This window comes from Lagopus leucura, unplaced genomic scaffold, assembly GCF_019238085.1.
Source record: "Lagopus leucura isolate 7727_CA_CO unplaced genomic scaffold, USGS_WTPT01 Super-Scaffold_100001, whole genome shotgun sequence".
In the NCBI taxonomy this organism is placed as follows: Eukaryota; Metazoa; Chordata; class Aves; order Galliformes; family Phasianidae; genus Lagopus; species Lagopus leucura.
The window spans coordinates 59,165,330-59,177,183 of record NW_024962262.1 but is presented as its reverse complement, the minus strand read 5'-3'; the positions used below and the strand labels follow the sequence as shown (position 1 = coordinate 59,177,183).

Here is an 11,854-nt window from a genome sequence, read left to right as displayed (position 1 = left end):
TTTGAAATAAGCATTTGATTATGAACACATGCACAGTCACTTCAACACAACTACAACAACAAACACGAAAAATAACCATCACTTTCAACTGCTTGCTTATTTGAAATGTTTAATCCTCAGCTATTCCTTCCCCACACTTACAGGGTCTCCTCTCCCTATTTCTGCCACTGTAACACTGTACAAAGAAAAAGATCAGCTCCAGGTATTCTTGTGTGCCAGTGTAGGTCAGGGATTCCCAAACACAAACCAGCTACACGTGGTTCATAAAACAGCTCTATCTCAATATGTGGGCCTGGCACACAGTAAAAAAAAAAAAACAAAAAACCAATACTGCTCCAACAGCAACATTCAAGCAACTGAAAATGATACTATTTTCCAACACCCTAAAATGAGTGTTCCTCTCCTCTGCTGGCCTGTTCCCTGCCAAGCAACTGCAAATACCAAACCTGACTTACGCACTGTACAACCTGTGCAATGTTAACAAAGCAATGGGAGAAAAAATGAGAAAAGCTGAAGAAGCTATACAGGACCTTGTGAAGAACAAGACCGGGCATAAAAAGGCAAAACTAAGTCTCTACATTTCTATCTGCTGTGAATGAGCATTTGGAAAGCTGAAGAAGTACGGTGGAGAATTTCTGTGAATACCTACAGCACATTCCTCCCAACTAAAACGGTATGCATGAGAAAAGTTACTAGGATTTTTACTACTCTTGCAAAATAACCAAATTGATTGATTTTACACCTGGCCTGAAGGAAGAACTAACATTTGGGGTCCTCAACACTCGAGTCTAGTGGAAGGCCACAGAGATGATCAGAGGGCTGGAGCACCTCCCCTATGGGGACAGGCAGAGAGAGCTGGGGTTCTTCAGCCTGGAGAAGAGAAAGCTTCAGGCAGACCTTATAGCTGCCTTCCAGTACCTGAAGGGGACTTACAGGAAAGCTGAGGTGGGACTTTCCATAAGGGCATCTAGCGACAGAATGAGGCAAACTGGCTTTAAACTGGAAGAGGGTAGATTCAAACTAGATATTAGGAAGAAATTCTTCACTGTGAGAGTGGTGAGACACTGGAACAGGTTGCCCAGTGAGGCTGTGTATACTCCTTTCCTGGAAGCATTCAAGGCCAGGGTGGATGGGGCTCCGAGCAACCTGGTCTAGTGGGAGGTGTCCCTGCCTATAGCAGGGGAACTAGATGATCTTAAAGGTCTCTCCCAACCTAAAACATTCTATGATCACAGAAATGAAGGGGGAGAAAACCATTTCATACTGAATGAGAACAAGTTAAAAACATCAAAAAGCAAAGGGAACTGCTTGGCTTTTATGCACTAGAATAGAAAGGGCAAGGACAGATAATATGCCTAGTAATATGTTCAGTCTCATTTTAAAAAAATTACATGAAGAGCTCAGACAAATACAAATGGAGCAAAACTGGTAGAAGGTGAGAGATAAAGAGATAATGGTCTCAAATTGTGCCAGGGGAGGATCAGGTTGGGTATCAGGAAAAAATTATTCTCAGAAAGAGTGGTAAGGCAGTGGCACAGGCGGCCCAGAGAGGTGGTGGAGTCACCATTCCTGGAGTTGTCCAAGGACTGTGTAGATATGGCACTGAAGGACATGGTTAGTGGGCATGGTGTGATGGGTTGACAGTTGGACTAGATGATCACAGTAGTCTTATCTTAATGATACTGTGAATCTACATATATGAGATCAATGATAGCTAGACTACTGCAGGTAGATAACATGGAATCATAACCAGCAAGTGAATTATAAAAATAAATGCTTTATACTTATTATTTCATGTGAGCATTAAGACCTTGTAGGAAATTACCAGGCTTGCTGTGTTAACCTACAGAGCAAACATAAACTGGCAGAGTACTGGTGAAACCAGGCTAAGCAAGAATGCAATTTAATAACCATAGTTATCTTGTTGGGCTTGAACACAGGCAGGAGGTGAACAACTTGCTTATGTGGGCAAAGCACTTGACAGACATGGAGATATGAAGTTTAACATCACAGCTAGGGTCTGAGTGATGCCTGCAGTGGTGTGGAGGCCTCAGAGTGATGTTTCTTGCAGTGAGTACAATGTTGTCTCGGTAAAGCTGGAAGTACAGCTTCGCCTCTAAACATACTTTGACCTCAACACCCTCTGCCTTTAATTAGCAGCATAACAAGCCCTGTTAAAAAGCTTATCAGCTCACGACCTCATCAAGAATATAAATATAGCCCTCTGCCAGCACTCTATTGAGGAGTTTGGGTGCACTCTATGGGCCTGGGTGCATTGGCAGTTACTGGGGACACCTCTTTTGGTAAGACATTGCACCATCCTTATTTTGTGGATGATGTCTGAGTGAATTGTTGATTAATTACCTAACATATTTAATATTAATACAGCTAGTGCATTCATTTCTCAGTGTCAATTCCAAATCTGTTATCTACTGCCTCATTAAACTATTTTTGACTTCGCAAAACCGTCTCAGTGAGAGTCCTTGAGAAGGCTCTGAGAGGCAAACGTTGACTTTAAGTGGCCATACACATAATTCTCTAGACATAAACTGGTGACCAAGTATGGGACTAAGACTGGGCCTAGCTAGAAAGCAAGGGGGTTGTTTTTTAACCTCATGACTCAACAGGAGGGCTTCCCCAACTGTCCATGCTTCAGACTCATGCCCTTAATGCAACAGACCTACCTACTCAGCTCCAGTGTTTACTTCCTTACTCAAACCACTCCATCTCTCTGTCTCTACCATGCAGACCAAGCCAGCATTCATCTCCTAAAACTAAGCATCCCCAGAACTGAGGCCCTGGGACCTGACAGTACTGTGGGACATACACCAATGCAGGTATGAAGACATGCTGGAGGTGGGAGCATAGGGTGCCAGGATAAATGCTCTAGCACAGTGTATGCCCTCAAACACTAGATACTTTCTGCAGACATAGGAGAATGCCAGCTTCACCTGAAGAAACATCAGCTAGCTGAGACAGGTACCTTTTGAACTATTTGCAGTGATGTTAAACTAATCAGCTTCTTGATTGACTTCCCAAATTTAGATTTAAGTACAAATATGACCAAAAAAAAAAGTGATAGTAAAGGCGATACTGAGCTTTTAGACATAAAGGAATAAGTAGAAAGCATAACAGTAGTGTTCTGCGGCAGCAGGGAGGAATAATGACCTAGATCTGTATCTCAAATGAGCTTGCTTTGCCAGCTAAATATCTGTAGGCAAGAAGATATGAGTCAAAAAATAAGAGAAACAAGTTTAAACAGATAGAACCAGACCTGGAGAAAAGGCACTGCTCTAAAACACACCAACCTAAGACGGTGATTGAATAAAAACAATCAGAGAGATTTTAGTTCAAAGTGTTAAGTTCAACAGCTAAGATAAGCTTAGGTCATGTTTTGGTGCTTTGGCCACATGTCATTATGCTCTATTTCATCTAGGCAGTGCTAGCGATCAACAACAACAACAGAAGCTCTAAGCCTAAGGATTACAAAATAAAGAAATAGATAGATAAATAAATAGATAAATAAATAGCCTTTTAAAGACAATCATACCAACTCATCACGATTGCTTTGCTGATAATCAAATACTTCTTGATTTCCTGAAACCAAGGTGAAATGTGTTCCTCATCATAGATGTAAAAGAAAATTATAATCAACTCTATTGTCAAATAGAAGACATGCACCTGATAACACTGAGAAACTAAGATGTGTGGGACACTGCTGAAGAGAAATAGTAATAAGAACCCCTATTAACTCAACAGGCTGGGAAAAAAAGAAGTAATAAATAACATTACTTAACTACAGTTATATTCTTTGCTAATTTAGAAATACTGCTACCAGACTCAAGACACAATCTGAAGAGCTATGATTTATTTTTATCTGAGCCAATGGAAAATTGGACAAGGTTTCCAAGAGCCTTTGATCTTAGATGCTAAAATAACAACAGTTAATTAAAAAAATAAAATCAAAGGCTACTCAGAGCTAGTATTTTACCACTCTGAATAGTCATCTTACTACTACTGCACATTTGCTATCAGCAATGCTCCTCTTGGCTGTTAACCTAGAAGCCACATCTTCTACATTATGTTTTTTTATGTCATTTGCTTTCCAAATCCCTTTCCTAAGTGCTAATAATTAGCTAACTCATTCCTTGGTATACACAAGAAAGCCTTTCTTCAAACAAAGTAGTATTTCAGTGGGATAGCTATTAATAAGGATCTCTAAAGTAACAACTTAATGGCCTCTTATTTTTAAATGCACTGCCAAACGATTTCTATGAAGTAGCTTTCAAATAAAACATGTTTGAAAGACAGGTTACACAACAACGACACATTAAAGACAGAAGCACTGAAAATACAGCATTAAAATTACCTACTAACTATGAGATCACCAAAGAAAAATGAAGTGCAACTACCATATGTAAGTTGAGCCACATGGTTAACATTACTGCTTACTTCAAAATTTCATTTCATTGGCATGCAGCTTTGTGTAGACAGACCGTTTTCTCCATCTTGTATTTCAGAACTGTCAATAATCACTGCTTCAACATAATCCTCAACATACACAGGTTTGTAATCTACTAGCAAGTGCAGAAAGACAAACAGGTTGAGACTAGACACTATTCTGCTTATCAGATGACAACTCATATCTCGCCTAACATTATCTCAGTTCTACCAAAAGCAATCTTAAAAACAGTTTCACTTTAGCATTTAAGTATGATACATACAAACATATGTATTGAGGTTTTAATGCACACTAGAAAGAGAATGGCTTACTGTTTTCTAGATTTCTAGGCAGGATTTCTAGAAGTATTAGCTCCTAACTCCTCCTACAGGATCCTCCTTCAAAACTAACAAGCACTTTTGAAAACCCCACCATTTACATTTAAGTATCCAGTAGAGAAAGACGCACTAATACACTCCAAAGAAATCAGTATGCTAATTGTAACTGCACATTTGGCATTCAGGTCAAACAAAACATCATCTCCCAGTGAGATACTGTGCAGAAACACAGAATGGTAAACCCACTGATTAACCATATCATGTCAAGAAAAACTGTCCTTGTTTCAGAGTAACTATATCACAGCTAGACTTGGCATTTGGAGGAGAACAAGACAGCAGAAAAAACAAATTCATGGAAGGAATCACATTGTGAAGCACTGAACTATGCTAGGAAACACTACTTAAATTCAGCCAGCACACACATAATGACACTCTTTAGTGATATAAACATATGTCATATTTAACACAGGATCTCTGCCCCATTTGTTGTACAAGATGCACTGAGCTCCAGGGATGAATCAGAGCTACACAGTTTTAACAGTGCCCTCCTTCCTCCTTCCTTACTCTTACACAAACAAGTCATTCCAAATCCTGCTCCCTTCCCTTTGCTCCAAGTATTTACTTACAAGTGACTCTTTTTTTTGTTGTTATTGTTGACCATTATTTGGTATTCTACATACTTTGAGAGTTAACTGAGAGTCACGATAAGTGCATTGGTAGTGAAATGGCTGTGAACAGAACACCTATTCTCCTAGACTTCTCAATTTTCCTCAGTGAATCTATTTTGCCAATGTAGCCCAGTCATTTCTCAACAGAAACTGAAGGATAAGCAAATGTATTGATGTCAGTCATATGGTACAACTCCTTACTTGAAAACAAATAAATAGTCCCTGAAAGCTTCTGAGAACTGCTAACCTAGAATAACTAGTTAAGTTAGAATCATAGAATCACCAACGTTGGAAAAAGACCTCCAAGATCATCCACCTACTACCAATATTTCCTACTAAATCATGTCCCTTAGTACAACATCTAAACGTTTCTTGAACACCTTCAAGGGATAGTGACTAACAACCAGTTAGAAGTTCCATTGTGTTCCAGTTCCCGTTCCAGTGCCTGATCACTATTTTAGAGAAGGAATATTTTCCTAATCTCCAATTTGATTATGCATATTAAAGAAAAAAAAAAAAAAAAAAAAAACAAGAAGAAAAAAAAAAATAACATTATCACAGAATCACAGAATCACAGAATTGTAGGGGTTGGAAGGGACCTCCAGAGATCATCGAGTCCAACCCCCTGCCAAAGCAGGTTCCCTACACCAGGTCACACAGGTAGGTGTCCAGGCAGGTCTTGAACATCTCCAGAGAAGGAGACTCCACCACCTCCCTGGGCAGCCTGTTCCAGTGCTCCGTCACCTCACTGTAAAGAAGTTCTTGCGCATGTTTGTGCGGAACTTCCTATGCTGCAGTTTCCAGCCGTTTCCCCTTGTCCTGTCTCCACTCACCACTGAAAACAGTCTGGCCTCGCCATTCTGCCCCCCACACCTTAGATATTTATAGACCTGGATCAGGTCCCCTCTCAGTCTCCTTTTCTCAAGGCTGAACAGACCCAGTTCACTCAGCCTTTCCTCATAGGGGAGATGCTCCAGGCCCTTCACCATCTTCGTGGCCCTCCGCTGGACTCTTTCCAAGAGATCCCTGTCTTTTTTGTACTGGGGAGCCCAGAACTGGACGCAGTACTCCAGATGAGGTCTTACCAGGGCAGAGTAGAGGGGGAGGATCACCTCCTTTGACCTGCTGGCCACGCTCTTTTTAATGCACCCCAGTAAGCCATTGGCCTTTTTGGCCACAAGGGCACACTGCTGGCTCATGGCCAACCTGTCGTCCACCAGGACACCCAGGTCCCTTTCCACAGAGCTCCCCTCCAGCAGGTCATCCCCCAACCTGTACTGGTGCATGCAATTATTCCTCCCCAGATGCAAGACTCTACACTTGCTTTTGTTAAACCTCATCCGGTTTTTTTCTGCCCAGCTCTCCAGCCTATCCAGGTCTCGCTGAATGGCAACACAGCCTTCAGGCGTGTCAGCCAATCCTCCAAACTTCGTATCATCGGCAAACTTGCTGAGGGTGGCCATTATCCCCTCATCAAGGTCATTGATGAAGATGTTGAACAAGACCGGACCCAGCACAGACCCCTGAGGAACACCGCTAGTTACAGGCCTCCAACCGGACTCTGCACCACCAACAACGACCCTCTGTGCTCTGCCAGTCAACTACTAGTTTACTAGTTTAACTAGGTTAAACTGACTAGTTTAACCTAGTAGTGAAACTACTAGGTTAAAAAAAAAAAAAAAAAACCAAAAAACAAAGCATGCAAATGACCAATAAACACACTTTTACACGTATTTGGTAAGATCTCCAAACGTTCTAGTGCATACAGTTAGATGGCCTCTGTTTTGGCTTCTCCAGTCTGCCAGGGATCTTTCAATAGAAACTGGAAATGATTCCTACCCTGCAATCTTCTCCATGTCCAGAAGAAAGCATTTGACAAGAACCCAAACAGAAGGGTGGACCAGAACCTCTCAAGTAGTGAGAACACAACAGAAAAGATGAACCTAACCTGCAACCCTACTCAAAGAAAAAAGTCTAAATCCAGAAGAGTTATTTTATATGTATCCTAAGTCACAAGAGTCAGCTGGCATTAACAAGGACCACATGCAGATCCTCTCATGCCTATGGCCCGATACTTATGCCAATACAAAAAGAAGCGAGCTAACACAAAGGACGACTGTGCCAGCCATGTCTTCCTGTGGCAGCATCAACTTATCCCAGCTTTCAGCAATTACTTTCATATTAACTCAGTCTCATTGCAGACATGAGATTTTTAACATTTCTGCATACTTACATCTTGAAAGCTGTGAGCACAGAAGTGCAACCAGAACATCAGCTGAAGTCTGGAGAAGAACTGACAGACTACTCCCCTACTACTGCTTTCAACCTCCCCAAGCACATCACTAATTAAATACACTACATATACTATTGAAATAAGGAAGGGCTTCTACTGAGTCAAATATTACTTACTGAATGCTCACATTCCCCTCACAAACAGAAGTGTAGGTGAGTGACCTAAGGCTGAGGAGGCTGAAAGCAGTGAATACTAACAAAGTATATCCTAGCCTCAGTAACAAAGTTTACGCTAGTTACTACATTTAGTCACAAGAACTAAATCCAAATTTTCACAGAAAAGTAGATTTCATAAAGAAGCTTAAATATTGCACTCAGAAAAACTGGGTACCATCCACCTCATGTTGATTCCATTAAGTCAATATACTTTTAATAATATTGTCCTTGATCTGAATGGTTACTCATCTGCAGAAGACGATCAGGAACAGTTAATTTAGGATGCTGTTGTCAGAATCTGCGTGACTGAAACTTGCAAGATTAAGGCAATGCGATTCTATACTAAGCAAACACTAATTGCTACAGTGAGAAAAGTAATGAAACCATATTTCCTGTGTATTTAACTTTCGTATTCAGATTGCCAAGGTGCTAGTGAGGTCAAAACTCAAGGTGCAGCAAGCCTCAGTGTGAGGCCTCTGATGTTTGATAAGAGGAGCAGCTGAGGCTGTCAGTTTGCTCAGCGCAGAGCAGAGGAGCTGAGGGGAGGCCTGACGGCGGCTGCAGCTCCTCCCAGGGAGCGGAGGGGCAGCGCTGAGCTCTGCTCTGTGTGACAGCGACAGGGAACGGCGTGGAGCTGCGTCAGGGGAGGGCAGCTGGGGGTCAGGGAAAGGGGCTGCACCACAGCGCGGTGGGCGGGGAACGGGATGCACAGGGCTGTGGGCACGGCCACCAGTGCCGGAGTGCAAGGAGAGTCTGGACAGTGCTGTCAGACATCGGGTTTGGTTTTGGGTGGTGTTGTGTGGAGTCAGGGGTTGGACTCCATGATCCTTGTGGGTCCCTTCCAACTTGGGGTATTCTGTGGGTCTGCGATAGCCATCATACAATACATATGAGTGAGGAATTATATTAACAGGACCTCTTTCCTACCACTAAGCAGTTTTTGTACTTACGATCACTGAGTAAGAGCAAAAGCCAGTCAGGAGAGCACAAAACTGAGGATAAGGAGATGGACTGGACAAACACCTCATTACATTTCCCTAATGACTACACCAGGATTGCTGTGCTTCCTTACCATCCTACAGCCAAATCTCACCTCTCTGCTCCATACTACACAGTGATAGGGCTTCAGCTTAAACCAAACCAAACCAGAACTCAGTTTTTGCCCATCTCACTGGGTCATTCAGTCACATAGGGACACGGGGCTGGAATCTCTTGGGCAGGCTGAAGTCCATGAAAGCAGTGACAAGCTGAATGAGCTCTAATGTGTGCGAGACAGCACGAAGGTTACTCCTCTCCTTACTGCCGCTGTCACCACATTACTTTCCGACCACTCAGCGGTAACACCACCGACACTCTGCGCTGGCCCCAGCCCGGCGCATGGAGCTACAGCCTTCCTCCCGCCCCAGCACAGAGCCCATCCCGGGCCCCCACCGCCTCCACCCCGCACCGCCCGTAACGCACCGCCGACGGGCAGCACCGAGAGCCAATGAGCGAGTCCCGCCGCGCCGGCGTCAACCAATAGAAACGCGCGCGGTGGGCGTGGCTCGGCGGAGACCGTTGCGGCCGTTGCGAACGATGAGGGAGCGTACTGCGCACTCCGGCGCCTCCCCCGCTCCTTTCCTTCTTCGGGGGCGGCAGCCGCCGGGAGCCTTACCTGCGGCGGACATGGCGGAGGAGGCGGCGGGGCGCGGGGCGCGGGGCCCCGATCGGCCCGGGTGGGGGGAGAGCGGCGGTACAGGCAGGTGCGGACGGAATACGGCGTTGGAAACGGAAGCGGCTTCTCCGACGTGAGCGCCCAACTGTTTCGGAGCAGTGCGGCTGCGCGCTGGGCACGGGGCCGGGCCCGGCAAACGGGAGGTGGGAGGGCGGGGACGAGGGCGGGGCTGCCGCTCTGCGAGCCGGGAGGCCAGAGGCTGGGCTGGAAGGTGCGAGGAGCTGTGAGATTGTGTGCTTTTTGTCCAGTTCCTGCCTGTCTCCTTCATCTCTGTGTGTCAATAGCTCTTGATTGTTTGGAATTGGATTTGTCAGTTGAGCTGTGAATAGTTTAAATGTGTAGATGGCATCTGTGTAGACCAGTTGTTGGTGTTTACGGCGGAGCTATGGGGATCTGCTCTCGTGGGATGTAGTGCTAAGGACCAGTCTGGAGCATAACGGCACAAAGACAAGTGATAGGGCAAAATAAAATAAAAGGGAGGAGATTTAGATTGGAGATTAGGGGAAAATTCTTCATCCAGAGGTTGGTGAGGCGCTGGCACAGCTGCCCAAGAGAAGCTGAGGTGCCCCATCCCTGGAGGCACTCAAGGCCAGGTTGGATGGAGCCCTGAGTAGGCTGAGCTGGTGGAGGGCAGCCCTGCCTGAGACATTTTAGTGTCTCTTCCAACCCAAGCCATTCTTTGAAAGGCAGACAGGAACCTGGCAAAGGAGAACCCTGCTCAGGTCCGTGAAGGCTGTGCTGTCAGAGCTTCAGGCCCAGCTGCGGGTATTAAACTTGTTTCTATGAAGCAACAGCAGGGGAGACTAAGGGGTGGGTGCCTGGAGCTATGGAACATATGGTTTGATATGGGGGAAGGGCATTTCAGAATGATGCAAGGTGATTTATCCTTAGAGGAGGAATCAACAGTAAGAAAAGGGATGGATGTAACTAAATTGGGGAGGAACAAGTAAACCTTCATGATAAATTTTTCTGTGCAGTGAAGGGCAGAGTTTTTGTGGATGGTAGCGTAAGTGGAGCTTACAGCATCACTGGAGCACTAGTGATGATCAGGCAGGTTACCCAGACAGTAGATGAAACCAGGAGTTTCTGTAAGGATGAGACTATGGTGGGAAGTTCCATCCAGTTCTGTCTGAAGCATTAGTGGAAGGGGGAATAGATTCTGACAGCAGCTACATAGGGCTGTGGCCTTGTGGGCACATATGTGTAAGTGGCAGCAGCTGGGGAGCCTGGGATGGACATGAAAGTGCCAATGAAGCACAAGTGAGTAACTAAATTCCTCCATTTGGAAAAAATGGCACCCATTGACATTCATCAATGCTTGCTGAATGTTGATGGAGATCCAACCAGTGGATGTGAGCACAATGAAGTGTGGGTGGTGCATTTCAGTAGTGGTGACAGTGGGTCACCTTTGCTGGCATGCAGACTCTTGTTCATTGCTGGCAGAAATGCATAGGTGATTGTGGTGACAATGAGCATTTCATAGCTGAGAATTTGCTCAATCAAATAGTGTTATTGTGGACTTTGTATCTGTTGTAGTTTCCATGGAAATAAATGGGAGGCATTACTTTTGAGCGACCTTTATGTGTATCAGACGGCTGATCTGTGAGAAAGAATTACATATGTGTAGAAGGAATGTTTATAGACTTTGTCTTATTTCTTCATAAGCGCTTGGAGAGAACCTGAAGGATTAGTCAGAAAGCTTTTCTCTCTTTGACACTGATAGCAGTGTGGAAGACAAGCATCTACAAGCTCCATCTTGAATGACATCAGTGTGGTACATCCAGTTTCTTATGCAACTGGCTCTTCATCAGAACATGTTGGTGTTTGCTGCTGCTTCTTTTCACTTAAACTGCAGGTCTGGAAGTGCACTGATTAAGCTAAGAGCTTCATTATCCCAAGAAACTTGAGGTGAGGGTAGAATGCATAACTAACAGGGAACCCATCTGTTTTCAAAATAGTTTTTTATTTTCTCTATGTTTTTTTCCTACAGAAACTGTTTTTTTGGGTTTTTTTTTTGTTTTTTGTTTTTTTTTTTTGTTTTTTTGTTTGTTTGTTTTGTGATAGGGCAAGAATTTGCCCAGGAATCAGCCCTGAAAGTAATGATTTTAGAATAAGTAGATCTTGGAAGACCACAGCAGCTGAATGGGGAACAGAAACACAGACCAAGAAGTAAAGGAACCAGAGTCAAGAATAGGGGATACTGCTGTGGAGATGAAGTAGTCATGAAAAGGATAAAGAAATGTTG

General features: G+C 44.0%; 1 protein-coding gene across 1 annotated transcript in view; it reads left to right on the top strand.

Moving 5' to 3' along the window:
* LOC122177421 (maestro heat-like repeat-containing protein family member 2B) overlaps positions 1-4,581 on the top strand; it is a 68,301-nt gene extending 63,720 nt beyond the window's left edge. The window contains exon 27 of the mRNA XM_042866799.1: positions 4,521-4,581. Within this exon, the coding sequence (XP_042722733.1) occupies positions 4,521-4,581 (61 nt within the window). The remainder of the gene's footprint in view (positions 1-4,520) is intronic.
* Positions 4,582-11,854: the final 7,273 nt, after the last annotated feature.